We start from the raw sequence: 19,392 nt of genomic DNA on the forward strand, positions 1-19,392 counted from the left end.
TGGACAAAGAAATTGACAAGTTGCAAAAAAATGTTTTGGATTGGGGGAGAGCGGATTTTAGTAAAATAAGGCAGTATCTGGCCAAGGTAGACTGGGAACAGCTACTTGAGGGGAAACCTACAGACGAGCAGTTGGGGGGCATTCAAAAAGGAAATGGGGAGGGTACAGGCTGAACATGTTTCCTCTAGGGTGGTAGGAAGGAGTAACAAGCCCAGAGAGCCATGGATGACCAGAGATATTCAGGACACGATGAGAAGGAAAAGAGGCTTTTAGCAGGTGCAAGGGGAGCAAATCAGCGGAGGCATTAGTGGAGTACAGAAAGTGTAGAGTGGAGCTTAAGAAAGCAATTAGGAGAGCAAAGAGGGGATATGAGAAAGCTCTGGCTGGTAAAAGTAGGGAAAATCCCAAGATATTCTATAAGTATATCAACGGGAAGAGGATAACCAGGGAAAGAGTATGGCCCATTTGGGACCAAGGGGGCAATCTATGGATGGAGCCAGAGGATATCGGTAGAGTGTTGAACGAATATTTCACATCCATCTTCACCCAAGAGAATGAAGATGAAGGTGTCAAACTCAAAGAGAGACTGAGAGGTTCTTGAGCAAATTGATATAGGAAGTGACAAGGTATTGGAGGTTTTGGCAGGCTTAAAAGTGGACAAATCTCCAGATCCTGTGTCCCAGACTGCTGAGGGGAGGCAAAGGAGGAGATCGCAGGGGCTCTGATCCAAATTTTTAATTCCTCTATGGCCACAGGGGAGGTGCCAGAGGACTGGAGAACAGCTAAAGTGGTTCTACTATTTAAGAAGGGTTGTAGAGATAAGCCAGGGAACTACAGGCCAGTGAGTCTCATGTCAGTGGTAGGGAAACTATTGGAGAAAATTCTGAAGGAGAGAATCTATCTCCACTTGGAGAGGCAAGGTTTGATCAGGGATAGTCAGCATGGCTTTGTCAGAGGGAGGCCATGCCTAACAAATTTGATTGAATTTTTTGAGGAGGTGACCAGATGTGTAGATGAGGGTCGTGCAGTTGATGTAGTTTATATGGATTTCAACAAAGCCTTTGACAAGGTCCCACATGGGAGACTTATAAAGGCGGCAAATGCACATGGGATACAGGGTAATTTGATAAGGTGGATTCAAAATTGGCTTAGTTGTAGGAGACAGAGGGTGATTACTGAAGGATGTTTTAGCGACTGGAAGCCAGTGTCCAGTGGCGTGCCACAGGGATCTGTGCTGGGTCCCCTATTATTCGTCATTTATATAAACGACATAGATTACTGCGTGGTGGGTAGGATCAGTAAGTTTGCGGATGACACAAAGATTGGCCAGGTGGTTAACAGTGAGGTTGAGTGTCTTGGGCTACAGGAAGATATAGACAGGATGGTCAAATGGGCAGATAAGTGGCAGATGGAATTTAACCCTGAAAAGTGTGAGGTGATACACTTTGAAAGGAGTAATTTGACAAGGAAGTATTCAATGAACGGCATGACACGAGGAAGTTCTGAGGAACAAAGGGACCTTGGCGTGTGTGTTCATAGATCTCTGAAGGCATAGGGGCATAGTTAGTGGGGTGGTGAAAAAGGCATATGGGACACTTGCCTTTATCAATCGAGGCATAGACTACAAAAGTAGGGAGGTCATGTTGCAGTTGTATAGAACCTTGGTGAGGCCACAGCTGGAGTACTGTGTGCAGTTCTGGTTACCACAATACAGGAAGGATGTGATTGCACTGGAGAGGGTGCAGAGGAGATTCACCAGGATGTTGCCTGGGATGAAGAGAGGTTGGATAGACTTGGGTTGTTTTCGTTGGAGCAGAGAAGACTGAGGGGCGATCTGATTGAGGTGTACAAGATTGAGGGGCATGGACAGGGTGGATAGAAAGCAGCTGTTCCCCTTAGTTGAAGGGTCAGTCATGATGGGACACAAGTTCAAGATGGGGGGCAGGAGTTTCAGGGGGGGATGTGGGGAAAACCTTTTTTATGCAGAGGGTGGTGATGGTCTGGAATGCACTGCCTGGGAGGGTGATGGAGGCGGGTTGCCTCACATCCTTTAAAAAGTACCTGGATGAGCACTTAGCACATTATAACATTCAAGGCTATGGGCCAAATGCTGGTAAATGGGATTAGGTAGGTAGGTCAGGTGTTTCTCATGCATCGGTGCAGACTTGATGGGCCGAAGGGCCTCTTTTGCACTGTGTGATTCTGTGAGTATCTAACCTCCTGACTCCCTAAAGCCTGTTCACCACCTACAAGGCACAAGTCAGGATAGTGATGGAACACTGCCCACTTGTCTGGATGATTGCAGCTCCATCCAACACCACAAAAAAGCTCAACACCATCCAGGACAAAGCAACCCGCTTAATTGGCACCCCATCCACTACCTTCAACATTCACTCCCTCCAGCACTCACTCCCTCCACCACTGTTGCACAATGACAGCTGTGTATACCATCTACAATATGCACTGCAGCAACTCACTAAGGCTCCTTTGACAGCAACTTCCAAACCTGTGACCTTTACCACCTAGAAGGACAAGGGCAGCAGGAAGGGAACACGAGCACATGCAAATTTTCCATTGAGTGACACACCATCCTGACATGGAAATATATCACCGTTTCTTCACTGTCACTGGGTCAAAATCCTGGAACTCCCTTCCTAACAGCACTGTGGGTGCACCTACATGAGATGGACTGCAGCAGTTCACCATCACCTTCTCAAGAACAATTAGGGATAGGCAATAAACGCTGGCCTTATGAGTGACACCCATAGCTGATAAACTAATTTAAAAATTTCACCCGGTCCAGCCCCAGTCTGACAGATTTCAAAATTGCAAACCAAATTCTCAGATACCAACACTGTGCAAACCCACAACACCACATTAACTGTATCATCACATGTATATATGAAAACATCAGGACTGCTCCATTGAGTCTGCCCCCCACATAATGCCTGGAACACCATGACTAGACATTTAGTAAACATCTCCGGGACAATAGGGTGGAAAAAAACCCTCTTGAAAATTCCTCCACAAACCACCTGTAGGTGATCAAAACAAGTAAATCGTCCTTCCCTGCCTTTACCTCTGCTCCATAATCTTCAACTTCCTCAACTGAAACAAACGGCAAGGATCAGGAGAGGGGAGATGAGTCAAATTGTGTTCTTGAAGTGATATTCTATAATAATAATGCGCATTAAAACTCACTATCGAAACGAAACAGGCTCACTGTTGAACGCTCAGATTTTATTACAGTGTTGGATTAAAATGTATTACTGTCCCTAGGCAGCAACTTACATTTAGATTAAAATGGTTTACACACAGATATTGAATTGAATTATTGGCAGGCATCTGGTGGTTCTAATGGGCTCAGTATTGCATCAAATGGGAACACTGGAGATTAGCAGTTTGTTATTTTAAAGGCAGTGAAAATTAAATAAAGGCTTAAAAATAAACTTTGACTATGTAAGAAAGATCAACAAAAATGTTGTTTACTTAGAAAAATCAAACAGATAAACAAGACACTACATGGTAGCTGTCTTCAATTTTTGTTAAGGAGATTGATCTTCAGATCATCTTCTCGCTATGGTGAATATTGATAAAATTACCAGTGAGGCAATGTTTCATTTAATGATGTCGTTGCTAGCATTGCTTTAAACTTCGCGGTTTGTGATCAAATTAGCTCAAGGTTGAAGATGATTGACAGTCTCTGTGGTCCATGGTGGCTAGATTCTAATGAGTCCACATCCAACCCATTCTTACCTATGAACAGAATCACATGTGGGAGGGCTTAGAATGTCGGTCTCCGGTTCCCTTTCCGATTGGTGGTGTGGGGTGAGAATAAAAGGATGGAGGGAATTGTTTTAAAAGTTTAAATAAAGCAGTACTATCTTTATAGGAAGAAACACGGTGTCAGAGTGCGAAATGGATTCCAGTAGCTGTGGTGTGCTGGCAACTCACCATATGTCTGTTTGCAAACATCTAACATGGTTTTTTTTACAAATGAAAACCAATATAGAGAAAAATGATCAACATTATATGCATTCCCATCAAGTTCACCACAAACTTCACCATTGGCTGGATGAAGACAACTCATCTTAATCTGATCTACATCTGTTTTTTTTTGACTGGTTACTCATGAGCAACATCCTCTTTTATGATCAATTTTCTCAATATCCTACTCAGCATTAAAACTATTTAAAATATTACACAAACACACATTTCCCAACATACCCAGTTCTTCCTGTTTAAAAAACATAAAAATTACATTCTGCCCCCATTAGCCAAGGCAGCAATTGGACCTCTAGGATTGGCCAGAGTCTTGAACTTTGTGGTGGAGTCAGGTGGAGTTGTCAGGGTGCTGGGAAAGCCACCCAGGGGGTGCTGCTCCAGTGACTCTTGCCAAAGGATGTGTATGGACAACAGACGAAGACAGGGTCAAACTTCACCCAACTTGAGAAGAATTGTGGGACAAGCTATTCAATTGCATGAAGGCTGTGTTGTCATCCACAGTTGAATAGTTCACAGCACTCACTCTCAATATTCAAAAGGGAGAATGGGTACCTGGATGGAGGTATCATAGAACCTTTTCCAAGAGTCAGCAAATTCAGAAGGAGGGGATTAAAAAAATGGTTTTGTTGCTGATTTTTACAATAATTAGTGCCACATTTTGTTTCTGGAAGCAAGTCCTCTTCAGTATAAATACTCAAGCCTTATGTATGGGAATCAGAATTTTAGCAATTTCATTTACATTGAAATGGCTGAAGTGAGCATGGTGCTCTAAGTATTCATGCTTAATAAATACATTGATGCAATATTTCATATAGGTGACCTATAATTTGCTAATGCATGAAAATGGTGCTTCTGGATGACTCAGTGAGTGAGCAAAGGCATCACGTGACATAACACCAGAAGGTTTGTGCTTTCATTCCTTTTGAAGCAAAGTGTCATTTTAAGATAGCTGATCTCAGCCAAGGCAGCACTAGAGGGGGAAGGGATTGAAAGAAACACAGTAGAGTTCATTGCCCAGCACTATTTAGTGGCCCCTGCTGCAACACACATGTCTGTAGATGTCAGGCAAAAGCAGGATCAGGGCATACTGTGGCGTCCTTCATAGTCAAACAACATGCTGACACATGCTGCATAAAGCCATCACAGCACAAGTGCCAACATGCTATTTTGTCATGACTAGCATGACAACCTGACCTCATCTTACAAAACTAAAATACTGCAGATGCTGGAAATCTGAAATAAAAAACAGAAAATGCTGCAAATACTCAACAGGTCTGGTAGCATCTGTGGAGACAGAAACAGAGTTAGCCTTTCAGGTCTGTTCCGATGAAACTGATGAAAGGTCGCAAGACCCAAAAGATTAACTCCACAGGTTCTGTCAGACCTGCTGAGTATTTCCAAGCATTTTTTTGCCCTTGATCCTGGTCTTGCTCGTCATCCCCAACACAGCAGAGCCATCTCCCTCAGAACATCTCTTCACTTCAACAGGGGTTTAAATACAGAAAATAGCTGATTTAGCAATGGTGTGAGATAGCGGAAAGCAGGGCTGCCCAAAGGACTGTGAATGCATTTGATCCTGGTTGATGTTCATTGTATTACATTCACACCTACCACTGACATCCACCTACACATCTATGCAGAGTAAAACTGTGCCCTCGACTGTGTTATTGATCTTAAAGGAGGGCATTACAACTTATGCTGACCGTCCATCGTTCTGTCTGATGGCCTTGTCGCTATCTACTGATCAGCACAAGCTCTGATGAATAGCCGGACGGTTCACAGACTAAATCACCAGCTGGCAGTCATTCCTTTTTTCAATGCTTCTTAACCAACCAGATCTCTGCTTTATCCTTTATCTCAATCCAATTTACATTTGCATCAGCATTTCTAGATACCACTCTGGTTAGCTCAAAGGGAGAGTTGGGAGCAGGTAACACGTGGAATTGTACTTCAGAAGTGATACTTGATCATTTCACCAGCAAACAGCTTGCAACACTACAGGCAACAACAGCAAAAAAAAGTTTAATTAACTGCTCATAGTGCAATGCAAAGAAAGCGGCATTTAACTTCATTTTGTAAGTATTCTCACATTAGTTCCCCTGCCTGTGCAAGGCAAGCATGTGATGGAAGATGGAAGAGGTGGGCAGACTGACATTCTCCCAGGCTTCTACCCATTGACCACAAGATTGGGAATTCATAGCACAAAGAAATTACAGGAGCAATGTGCCAGCTATCAGTCAGCAGGGCAGCAAATTGGTAAGACCAGTGATCTGTGCTGCCCGTCTATGCCTATGTTGGATGGGATAGGTAGAGGGGGAAAGGAGGATGTCAGATGGTTAAATCACTTCTCAAAAACAGAGAAGGGAACTTCTATTAAATTAAGACTGTTATCCTTAAAATAAATTCTTCAAAAAGCATACTGGCTAAAAAAAAATCCTCTTTGCATTATCAATCCATTTTGTTTCAGTTCCACATATAGAATAGTTTTCGTGCTTTCTGATGTTGCAACATTAAGAGTTAGTTGGAAGCTGAACCTTTCTCTGCTCCATTATGAGCAATGGTAGAGTTGGAACATTCAGGAATAGCTTATTATCACCCTGGAGATAACCTGTAAAAAGACAGTGTTTATTAAATGGCAAGAGAGAGTGCCATTGCCTTTTTCTCACATCCAATCACATCTTCTTCAATCTCGAGATTAGGTCCCACCTCCGACGTTCTCCTGCCCAAGATTTACTCTTTTTCCGCAACTTCAACATCTCCTCCTGGAAGTCTTCATGGTCCATGGGACAGTACTTGGGTGGGTCACAGTAACTCTGCAGTACAGCAATCAAAGCAGTAAGATCAGCCAGACAATTTTGGAAGAGGCCATACCTAGAGCCAGTTCACAGTGAGGCAGGTCACCAAGACATCACTAGCATTGCTGATCAAATTCCTGCCCCAACACCTAGGAAACCCCAACATAAAAACAACAGTCTCTCAAAAGATGATGCATACCATACATCACCTTTAGCAATGGGGTTCTCGAGAGATGAGCACTAACTAAAGGTAGTTTCCCATTAGAAAAATAAAATGGAGCAGCAGAGCAATTTCAGTTTCCTGGACTCTCAGGTTTCTGTAAGTGTGTTCAAAAAGTCACAACAGTAGCCATACTACCATAAAAATATCACAGCTCCTCTCATTCTGAAACGTTTGAAGTATTTACCAGCACATACACATTTCTGAAATCTTTATCAGAGTAGTAAAGATATCCTTCACAAAGCTGCTTAATGTCAACCTGAATTTGAGAGTACCTGTCTCTAAAGGTACTCCACATCCATGCAACTTAGCAAGTTCTCTGGAAAATGAATCAGTGGTGGCCATGGAGTGGGAATGGCAAAGAGATGACGATTGGAAGTCTGGTTTGCTGACAATTTTGTATGGAGAGGTTTGCTGGTACAATCTCACCATTATACATGTTCCTGATCCCAATGTTACAGAGATCATGAACAGGTCTGAATATGCTAAGAGCCAAAGTCAACAAAGGGCACATGGTGGTGGTCAGGATTAATCTGGTTCATTTCATTTCCACTTTGTGGATAACTACTGGAATCAAAGTGAATGGTAGGTGTGAGGTGGGGCAGGGTTGGGGGAGATGTGGGGCAGGTGGAAAGACTTCAAATCAGAATTTACCTTCTAATAAATGTGGATTGACCAAAATATGCTGGCTAGGACACGAGAGAACTCGCTGCTCTTTTTCAATTAGTCAATAAGACCTTTTGGCTTCCACTCAAACCAGCAAAGACAAAGCTTGAGCCACATGCAAAGGGCGACAGTTCCAACAATGCAGCACACCCTCAATACTGCATGACATTTCAGCCTAGATTATGGCCTCAAGTCTGAAATGGGTCTTCTAAGTTGGGCAATGGGGCTAGCAACAGAGCCAAGCTTAAAAGGGTATAAGATGAAGGCACTTGGATTCATATCTCGACATTCAGAATTAATTTCCTGCTTAATCAGCTGCCTGACAATCCCAGAGAAACAGGTTGCCCAGTATGCTATACAAGGATCCCTCCATCTTCCCAGAGAAACGACAAGCCATTTCTTACCATGAACTGAGGAAAGAAAGCCTTATACCCTCCTTTCAGTATGTAGAGCTCTGGATAGTACAGATTTGGGTACTCATTCATACTTCTGTCCTCCTCCCGCAACAAGCGACACCTTCAAGATGAAGTAGACAGACAGGTATATGCAGTGCACATGCAAAGCCTCAACTTGCGAATCAAGTTAATTTAAATTTTCTATGGTGACCGGTTTCTTGCCCACCTCTCCCTTGGTGAAGATAACGTTTAACACTGTGGTTCAGTTCTATAGGTGCAGACAAACCTCCAGAGCATACAGTTTTACAGCTCAGAAGCAGGTCATTCGACTGACCAGGTGCCTACAGTACCTTTCCTTAAGGGCCTTGACAGTGAGTTTCACATTTTCTAGAAATCCTGAGCCACCATAACCAAGCCTGGTTTAATCCCCACCCTAAATCCACATATACCACTTTTTTGCAGATGCCATCTTATACGGATCAGGATCATTTTTCAGCCATGGGTCAGCTAGTAGCACTCTCGCCCAAGTCAGAAAGTTGTGGGTCTAAGTCTCCTTCCAGAGGCTTGAGCACAAAATCTAAGCCAACACTCCAGTGCAGCACTGAGGGAGTGCTGCACTACCAGAGATGCAGTCTTTCTGATGATACACTAAACTAAGGCCCCATTTGCTCTCAAGTGAGTGTAAAAAATCCTATGGTACTATTTCAAAGAAGAGATGGAGAGTTATTCCTAACGCCCTGGTTATCCCTTAAATCGACATTACTAGATCAGATTATCTAGCCATTATCACCTTGCTATTTGTGTGAGCTTGCTGTGCCCAAATTGCCTGCCATGTTTCCTACATTACAATAGTGGCAACACTTCAAAGGCTACACTACAAAAGTATTTCACTTGCTGTAAAATGCTTAAGGATGTCATGAAAAGTAGTACGTAAATGTATTTTTTTTTTGCAGAACCATAACCAGTTTTCCCTCCTCTTGATCCAGAAATAAAAAGTGGGCTGAACCTGGGTCACTACTGGCCTCTGTGGCTAAGAAGCACATTGGATAGACAGCCTCATAACCACCAAGCAGCCAGGGAAGACCTACAAGAGGTTTCAAAGCGATTTCTTCAAAATTTTCTGCTGAAATCTTAAATGCTTTTCTTCACAAATCTTTGCTCTTAACCATGTTTTCATCTTTTATCTTGTAATATCCACCTTATATTTTACCACTGACCATAATAATTCTTCCCTAGATTCTTCAGCCAGAGGTCGTGGTCCACATTGGAAGGGGACTGTGGTCCTGCAATCGGAATTTAGGGAGCTAGGCAAAAAAATTAGCAAGCAGGACCTCTAAAGTAGTAATCTCCAGATTACTCCTAGTGCCATGTGCAAGCGAGTACAGAAATAGGAAGATAAGACAGATGAATGTGTGGCTGGAAAGATGACGTAGGAGGGAGGGCTTTAGATTCCTGGGTCACTGGGACTGGTTCTGGGGAGATGGCACCTGTACAAGCCAGACAGGTTACATCTGAACAGAGCTGTGACTGAGTTCCTTGTGGGGTGTTTTGCTAGTGCTGTGCTGTTGGGGAGGGTTTAAACTAACTCAGCAGGGGTGTGGGAACCAGGGGAGAATGTTAGAAAATAATACCAGAGTGCACAGAATGCTGGAAGAGGCAAATGGCACTAATAGAGAATAGCAAGTTAACAGATGGAGTTAAAGGAAGGGAGCAAGTAATAAAGTCCAAATCAGAATTACGCTGCATATATGTGAATGCACGGAGTATAGTTAATAAAATTGGGGATTATGAGGTTGTGGTGATAACGGAGGCCTGGTTTAAGGAAGGGCAGATCTGGGTGTTAAATATTCCTGGTTACAAGGTGTTTAGAACAGATAGGAAAGGGTAAAAAGGAGGAGGGGTGGCGTTTTTGGTTAAGGAAGGTATTGCAGTACTAGAGAAAGAGGATGTGTTAGAAGATTCAAGGACAGAATCGATTTGGTTAGAGCTAAGGAATAAGAAGGGTGAAAATACATTGCTCGGTGTAATATATAGACCACCAGCTAGTGGGAAGGATATGGAGGAACAAGTCTGCCAAGAAATTATAGAGAGGTGTAAACATCAAAGAGTAGTTATAAAGAGGGACTTTAATTACCCGTATATAGGCTGGGACAGTGATAGTGTAAGGGGCAGTGAGGAACAAGAGTTCCTAGATTATGTTCAGGAGAATTTCCTACAGCAGTATGTGTCCAGTCCAACAAGAAAGGATGCACTGTTAGACCTGGTTCTTGGGAATGAGGTGGTCCACGTAGATCAAGTGACAGTGGGGGAACATTTAGGGGACAGTGATCATTGTATCATAAGGTTTAGGAGGAGGACGGAAAATGACATTGGTCAATCCAGAGCAAGAATAATCAACTAGCGGAGAGCAGACTTCAATGGGGCAAGAATGGAGCTGGGCTGGATAGACTGGAACCAAAGGTTGGTGGGAAAAACAGTAGCTGAATAATGGGCTACCTTCAAAGAGAAGATGGTTTGGGCACAGTCAAGATATGTTCCCTCAAAAGGGAAGGGTAGGACAAACAAATCCAGAGCTCTCTGGGTGACAAAGGAGATAGAAATTAAGTTAAAGAAAAAAAGGTGTGCTTACGACAGGTGTCAGGCAGCAAATACAATTGAGAACCAAACTGAATACAGAAGGTTCAGAAGGGATGTGAAAAAGCAAATATAAGAAGCAAAAAGGGATTATGAAAAAAGACTGGCAGCTAACGTAAAAGGAAATTCCAAATTCTATAAGCACATCAATAGTAAAAGGGTGGTAAAAGGAGGAGTAAGGACCAAAAAGGGGATTTACACAGAGGCAAGAGGCATGGCTGAGATGTTAAATGAATACTTTGCATCTGTCTTTACGTACAAGGCAGATGCTGCCCAGGTCATGGTGACAGAGCAGGAAACTCAGTCACTAGAAGGGTTAAAATTGATAAAGAGGTGGCATGGATAAACTGTCAGTACTTAAAGTTGATAAGGCACCGAGACCGAATGAGATGCATCCAAGAATATTGTAGGAAGAGAGTGTGGAAATTGCAGAGGCACTAACAATGATCTTTCAATGTTCCCTGGATTCGGGAGAGGTATCGAAGGGCTGTAGAATTGCAAACATTACACCCTTGTTCAAAAAAGGTTGTAAAGATCTACACTGCAATTACAGACCAGTCAGTTTAAGTTCGGTGGTGGGGAAACTTCTAGAAACAATTATTCGGGATAAAATTAATAGTCACATGGAAAAATGTGGATTGATTTGGAAGAGTCAGCATAGATTTGTTGAAGAAAAATTGTGCCTAACTAACTTGCTGGAGGTTTTTGAAGAGGTAACAGCGATGATCGATGAGGTAAAGGGCGAGGATTTGTGAGGAAAGTTATAGGTCATGGAATAAAAGGGACAGTAGCAACATGGATACAAGGTTGGCTGAGGGATAGGGAACAGAATAATGGTTAATGGGTATTTTTCGGGTTGGAAGAAGGTTTGTAGTGGAGTTTCCCAGAGGTCAGTTTTGGGACCTTTGCTATTCCTTAGTTTGCAGGAGACAATTTCAAAGTTTGCAGATGACACAAAACTTTGGAGAATTGTAAACTGTGAGGAGGACAGTGTAGAACTTCAAAAGGACATTGACACATTAGTGAAGTGGGTAGATAGGTGGCAGATGAAGTTCAATGGGGAGAAGTGTGAGGTGATACACGTTAGTACAAAGAACATGGAGAGAAAGCATAAAATAAAGGATACTATTCCAAAGGGTGTGCAGGAACAGAGAGACCTGGGTGTATATGTACATAAATCATTAAAAGTGGCAGGTCAGGTAGAGAGAACTGTTTCTAAAGCATACAGTATTCTAGGCTACATTAATAGGGCATAGAGTATAAGAGCAAGGAGGTTATGATGAACTTATATAAGACACTGGTTAGACCTCAGCTGGAGTATTGTGTACAGTTCTGGGCACCACACTATAGGAAGGATGTGAACGCATTGGAGAGAGTGCAGAAGAGGTTTACGAGAATGGTTCCAGAGATGAGAAACTTCAGTTGAGGAAAGATTGGAGAAGCTGGGGCTGTTTTCCTTGGAGAGGAGAAGGCCGAAGGCTAAGAGGAGACTTGATAGAAGTTTTCAAAATCATGAGGGATCTGGACAGAGTAGATAGGGAGAAACTGTTCCTGCTTGTAAATAGATCGAGAACCAGAAGGCACAGTTTTAAAATGTTTTGCAAAAGAAGCAAATGCAAGTTGAGGAAAAGCTTTTTCACACAGTGAGTAGTTAGGGTTTGGAATGCACAGCCTGGTAGTGTGGTGGAGGCAGGTTCAATTGAGGCATTCAAGAGGGCATTGGATGATTATTTAAATAAAAACAATAAAACCATAGAAAAGTTACAGCACAGAAGGAAGCCATTCGGCCCATCTTGCCCATGCCAGCCCAAGGACACCCAGGTGCCCTTTCTAATCCCACCTTCTTGCACCCGGTCCATAGCCCTGCAGCTTACAGCACTTAAGGTGCAGATCCACGTACTTTTTAAAAGAGTTTAGAGTTTCTGCCTCTACCACCAACTTGGGCAGCGTATTCCAGACGCCCACTACCCTCTGTGTAAAAAAGTTCTTCCTCATGTCCCCCCTAGGCCTTCTGCCATTTATCGTGAATCTATGTCCCCTGGTTCTAGAATTCTCCACCAAGGGAAACAATTTTATCCTGTCCACTCTATCTATTCCTCTCATAATTTTGTACACCTCAATCAAGTCACCTCTCAGCCTTCTTTGTTCTAAGGAAAATAACCCCAACCTATCCAATCTCTCCTCGTAGCTACACTTTTCTAACCCTGGCAACATTCTTGTAAACCTCCTCTGCACTCTCTCCAGAGCTATTATGTCCTTCTTGTAATGCTGTGACCAGAACTGCACACAATATTCCAGTTGTGGCCTCACCAGTGTTTTATACAATTCCAACATTATATCCTTACTTTTATATTCTATACCTCTGCCAATGAAGGAGAGAATTCCATATGCCTTCTTTACAACCTTGTCTACTTGAACTGCTGCCTTCAGGGACCTGTGTACTTGTACGCCAAGATCTCTCACTTCATCTTTGGCAACAGCAGGGTCCCAACAACGAGCCCTGTGGAACACCACTTGAGACAACTTTCCATTCGCAAGGGCCTCCATCGACCATTACCCTTTGTTTCCTGTTACAAAGCCAACCTTTTATCCAGTTTGCTACATTACCCTGAATCCCATGGGCTTTTACTTTCCTGACCAATCTGCCATATGGGACCTTGTCAAATGCCTTGCTAAAATCCATGTACACAACATCCACTGAGCTACCTTCATCAACCCTTCTTGTCACTTCCTCAAAGAATTCAATCAAATTTGTGAGGCAAGACCTTCCTTTAACAAATCCATGCTGACCATCTCTGACTAGTCCATGCCTTTCCACATGATAGTTAATCCTATCTCTCAGGATTGATTCTACTAATTTTCTCACCACCGGTGTAAGACTAACTGGCCTATAATTGTTTGGCATTTCTTTTGATCCCTTTTTAAACAATGGAACTACGTTTGCATTTCTCCAGTCCTCCGGTACCTTCCCTGTATCTAGTGAAGATTGGAAAATCATCCTCAGAGCATCTACTATCTCCTCCCTGACTTCCTTCAGCAGCCTCGGAAACAATCCATCTGGCCCTGGTGACTTATCAACTTTCAATATGCAAGGTTACGGGGAAAAGGCAGGAAAATAGCAAGTTAAAATGCTCAGAGAGCCGGTGCAGGCATGATGAGCTGAATAGTCTCCTTCTACAGCGTAACAATTCTGTGATTCTGTACCATAGAGAATAATTCCACTCACATCTGTGACCCCGGCTGTAGCATCACTACAGTAACTACATTATTCTGTATGATTCTATATTTACACTGTGCTCCCCCCACCCCACACTTGGGACAAGATTGAAAATACCAAAATTCATTTTAGAGAATGCCCTTTAAAACTATCTACAAGAGGAAAATCACATCTGGTCCTAGCCACATTAAATGATAGGGTACAAGGCTCAGATTGTGCCAACTAGCCCCTCGTTAAAGAGGCTAGCACACCTAAATACAGGAGCCAATTTTTTTTTTTATATTTTTGAGATCTCGCTTCAGTCCTCGGTCCCAGAAAGTTTGAGACTGTAACTATGCTAAGTCTCTTCGTAACCCTCCGTATACATTTAACGCCCTTACAATGGAGGTCAAGAAAATAATTCCTGCAACTCACATCTTTGGTCCTCGTTCTGATGAAAATTCACAGTGAAAAATTATGATCAACCTCTTATCTTTGGATTTGGGTACAATGGGCTGCTTTAGGAAATAGTCGACAGTATCATCTGCTTTGTGAAGGTTCAGGGCACCCTAGGAAAGTAGGAGAAGCAGAAAGAATATCAGCTTGGATGATGAACTGGCAGGACTAGTTAGAACTAGAAACATTATTCCTAGACTGGGACTTCTTGGCAAATTGCAGGCAAGCCAAAATGCAATTGCAAAGAACAACTGTTGACGAGTAACTGCACTTCTGCAATTAATTCAGATCTTCGCACGATTGGTATATTTATTCAAAAACCTGAACATGTTCAAAGTTCAAAATTAGACACATGAAGAAACAGATGCTAGCTGCTCAGAAGGAACAAAGCTCTCATTTGATAACTTATCATTTGCTTCATATAACAGAGAGAGGGCAAATATGGAACAAAAAGGAAGGAAGTAATGACTTACAATAGGTCACAGCAGGTTATCTACCTATCTACTTTGCTGAGGAATGGTACGAGTGCAGATGGGGTGGCATTTAAAAAAAAAGGCTTGATCATTTGGTATCCACTGCACTTACCCTGATATGTCCTCCTTTAAACTCGTAAGGGTAGCGGCAGTCAACAATATGGACTCCTTCTAAAAGGTGGTCATATTCTCCACATAGCACCTTGGCCATCTGTGAAAAAAAAAGTCAGATTTTACAGCATACACCTTTTATGGTGACTTTCTGTTCTTGCAATTAAAATATCCACATACTCTTACATGGGCTGTCAGTTAAAATATCCAAGGGATTGGTTTGTAGCATTCAAAGATAAGGCCAATCCTACATTGCACCTGATTGATCATTTTTGCACAAAACACAGGCTTGCATTGACTGAAGGACGGGAAAAACAAATCCAGACCTTTGAATGTGGGGTGGGTGAATGCGGGGTGGCAAAATGCAATGTTTCACTGCATTCACAATTCAACCCTTGTGCAGAACTAGCACAGACAGGACAGGCCAAATGGCCTCCTCCTGTGTTGTAACCATTCTATGATCTCTATACCAGTGAGTCACTGTCTAAAATACACTGCTGCTGGACAAAGGCACTTAACAAAAGGAAACAGCAAAGGGGGATCAACACCACCAATGAATGTGCGTGCATGGTAGGATCAGGATGTTCTTCCAAAAATCAGTACTGGGCCATGGGTTGACTAAGAGATTGAGCAAGCTGTTTTTACTGTGACTGCTTTTATGCAAATGATTAGAGCTATGCCAATGTATTGTACCAAGCCATCACTATTCCACTGCAAAGGTTTACCAACATCATGGAATGTGGCCAGAAAACCTGGCAGGGATTCGGGCATGCCCTACTGGGATCTAATACTCCGCAGCCAACACTCAGGGTCATTTATATGCCTCAAGAATCCACATCCCCAACTCCACCAATGCATTTCAGCAATATTATTCAGTCAGAGGCAACGCCTTTGAGGAGAAGGTATGGTACATTGACCTGCTCCCAGACCTTCACCAACTTAGTTTGATAGCAGGTCACTCAGAGCTGGTATCAGTCAGGCTATCTAGGGAGATCACATTACTGTGACTTCCCTCATAGTATGAGCATCACAGGCAGCAGGAAATATTTATACAACAGTTTCATCATCTCGGCATACTCTATCACAAGGAAGGCTCTATTCTTAATATCCTTTTTTTGAGCTCTGCAAGTAGCTAATTTTCTTTATAAACACAAGCAGCCAGCACCAGAACTCACCGTTTCCGAGCTGATGTACTTCAGATCCCCGTGCTTACCCATTACTGTGGGCAATGCATACACCTGCAAAAAAATAAATCATTAGCACCACAGTGCAAGCACCTTAAGGACAGGTCAGGCTTTTAATGTCACATCAGCCAGAATCCTGGTCTTACTCAGTCTACGTAGGGGAAGGTCTCATCACAAATACTTCCCCTCAGATAGTACAAGAGCATCACAGGAGCAGCAACAACACTCATTCGATGTTTTAACACAATAAAATATCCCGAAGACTTCAAGGTTTGGCAACAGACACTGATCAGATCTTTTTTTTTTCATGGTATGTGGGCATCGCTGGCTAGGTTGTTACCCATCCCAAATTGTCCTTGAGAAGTTGGTGGTGAGCTGCCTTGTTGAACCGCTGCAGTCCATGTGGTGTAGGTACACCCACATTGCTGTTAGGGACAGAGTTCCTGGATTTTGACCCAGCGACAGTGAAGAGACGGCAATATAGTTCCAGGATGGTGTGTGGCTTGGAGAGGAACTTCCAGGTGGTGTTCCCATGAATCTGCTGTCCTTGTCCTCCTAGGCAGAAGCAGTCATGAGTTTGGAAGGTGCTGTTGAAGGAGGATTGGCGAGTTACTGCAGTGTATCTTGTAGATGGTACACACTGCTGCCACTGTGTGTTGGTGGTGGAGGGAGTGAATGTTTAAGGTAGTGAATTGGATGGCAATCAAGTGGGCTGATTTGTCCTGGATGGTGTCGAGCTTCTTGGAGCCTCACTCATCCAGGCAAGTTGAGTGTATTCCAACACACTCAGGACTTACGCCTTGTAGATGGTGGACTTTGGGGAGTCATGAAGTGAGTTACTCTCTTAAGAATACTCAGCCTCTGACCTGCTCCTATAGCCACAATACTTATATGGCTGGTCCAATCCAGTTTCTGGTCAATGGTAACCCCCAGGATATTGATAGTGCGGGATTCAGCAATGGTAATGCCATGGAACGTTAAGGGAAGACGGTTAGATTCTTTCTGGTTGGAGATAGTCATTGCCTGGCACTTGTGTGGCATACATGGACACAGACTGCTTCAGTATCTGAGAAAGTTGGGGGGGTGGGAGAAGGGAGTGGGTGGGGGAAAACTGAGGAATCGACAGGCTTGCTCTTTTCCTTTCTTTATCCCCGAGCGGGAATGGAAATCCTTAACATCTATTTGCACAAGCGAGAGTAAGAACTCACCATCTGGGAGTGGTCAAAAGGGACAGGTTTTGAAGTAGCTTTCAAAGATGAGGTGGAGTTTAGGGAGACTTTCACACCACTGGTCCGCAATAGCCAAAGAGGACATCATTAGAGATAGGTGAAGTGTACCTAAAATCTGGTATTTGGAATGGTTTAGAATTACTTCCCAATAAATGTGAAATGTTTAGTATGAAAGAAAATGGTCATGTTGGATTTAGGTGTTTACTGACTACTCTGCCTTATCCAAAAATGATTTAAGCCAGAAACAGCCTACTCACTAAATGTAGCACATATAAAGGTGAGACATCTTCAGCCTAGTGAGCAAAGGCAGTGCATAGAATAGCACTAAACCATACAGAGCAAAGCGTTCCAGGATCATTTCTTGGAATGCATCAAGTCAGCTGTCAGAGCACCAGCATTAAATGCCTATAGTGCTTGTGGGTTACAGGGATGGAAGGGAGAATCAGTTAAAGTGCTCTATCCTAAGGATTAATTTAGGAGGACAGGCTGCTTCAACTTGGGTTATATTTCCTTGAGTTTACAAGGTTGTGGAGATTCAATAGAGTTGAGAGAAAGAGAAGCTCTTTTCCCTGGTCAGAGAATCAGAACAAGAAGCATGATCCTAAAATTAAGAGTGACATCAGGAAGTCTCTCTCTGGACTGAGATATCCTGGTTCAATTGAAATTTCCAAGACAGAGATTGGCAGATTATTATTAGGTAGGATATAATGGATAGGGATCAAAGTGGGTAAATGGAGCTGCAATACAGTTTAACCATGATCTAATTGATTTGAGAAACATGCTGCTCCTATTCCTATGTCCCCAGCTGAAAAGGGATGCATGTGTACACGGAACCACAAAATTTCAGTAGCCTAACAACACTCATCATCTCAGCTTCTACATGATGAGTATCTATCAGACAGCGGTGTGGAGGGCCTTCTGGCAAACAAACCAGATCCAGCAAAAGCCACTGGACAAGGGTAGGGCGGAGGGGTGAGGGTAGCAGGGTAGGGGACACAGAATGTAAAGAGACAAATTTCAAAAAATGTTTAAAATCTCACTTTGGAAAAGTTCCCTATCAGCTCCATGGCATTCCTCTCCTCATCCAAAACGTTTGTCATGTCAATATTGCCGGTCATGGCGTGACTCTGCAAAGGAAGGAAAAAATACTTAACAGTTGTTTGAGAGTTTTCATGGATACATTTCAATCACGTAAAATCTATGGAGCTCATAGCTTCAGTTCTTCTGAATTATGAAGTGGATCTTTCAAATCTCAGAACTGTTGAGTTAAACTGCTTTTAATTAGAGACTAATACAGTTATATACACAGGACTAAGACTTCGCAATGACCCATGCACTTTGCCGGAGCTACTGCAGAGTCGTCAAGGAATAACTGTTAATTAGTGCATGACTGCTATCACACCCCAGGGGGAGAGCATAGTCATCTTCTGTATAAACGAATTCTGAAGTCCCTCTTGAAGATCAAAAGCAATTTACCAAGAGATGCACAGGATGTCCAAAGCCCCTGTAGTGCCACCCTCCCCGCCCCCCACCACACCAATAACCTACCCTGCATAGAGGGTAATAGGCTGAAGTAACCACCTCCTAAACAGCAAGATTTACTGCTACTAATTCTGCATCTTAGAGTCCTTACGAAAGGGCTGAAGATCCAGTGACAGTCATAATTCCAGTATCTCCGCCCTTCTTCGCATTCCCCAGAATCAAAGTACGATAAACAAGGCCACTCAGCAGCCCAGACTAAACACTTCAACAACATAAAACTAAAAAGAATCACCAAATACTGAAGAGAAATAAAACAGCACCAGCTATTTCAATTACATATAGCAGGCAGCAAATGGCAACATTCAGAGCTGCTGTAAGGATGAAGAAGTTGATGCTTTTTCCCCAAATAGGCTGCAGGGAATTCACATCACTTAACTTTTTTCTATTTGGAGCTGACTAACAGTCCGATATACAAGTCCCATTACTTTCACGATGGTGCCCAATCCAATCCAGATCAGGAACAAATGATACCTCCTGTGACAGTTA

At 42.9% G+C, this 19,392-nt stretch overlaps 1 protein-coding gene across 2 annotated transcripts in view; it reads right to left on the bottom strand.

Annotated features, from left to right (window-relative positions):
* Positions 1-3,464: 3,464 nt before the first annotated feature.
* LOC144673386 (M-phase inducer phosphatase 1-B-like) overlaps positions 3,465-19,392 on the bottom strand; it is a 40,308-nt gene continuing 24,380 nt past the window's right edge. For both annotated transcript variants that reach the window (XM_078535255.1, XM_078535254.1), the window contains 6 exons: positions 18,405-18,491; positions 16,127-16,189; positions 14,953-15,051; positions 14,347-14,480; positions 8,091-8,202; positions 3,465-6,818 (listed from right to left, as the gene is read on the bottom strand). In XM_078535255.1, the coding sequence (XP_078391381.1) occupies positions 6,678-6,818; positions 8,091-8,202; positions 14,347-14,480; positions 14,953-15,051; positions 16,127-16,189; positions 18,405-18,491 (636 nt within the window). In that variant the 3' untranslated portion in view covers positions 3,465-6,677. The remainder of the gene's footprint in view (positions 6,819-8,090; positions 8,203-14,346; positions 14,481-14,952; positions 15,052-16,126; positions 16,190-18,404; positions 18,492-19,392) is intronic.

The sequence above is a fragment of the Cetorhinus maximus genome, unplaced genomic scaffold (assembly GCF_964194155.1).
Source record: "Cetorhinus maximus unplaced genomic scaffold, sCetMax3.hap1.1 HAP1_SCAFFOLD_357, whole genome shotgun sequence".
Lineage (NCBI taxonomy): Eukaryota > Metazoa > Chordata > Chondrichthyes > Lamniformes > Cetorhinidae > Cetorhinus > Cetorhinus maximus.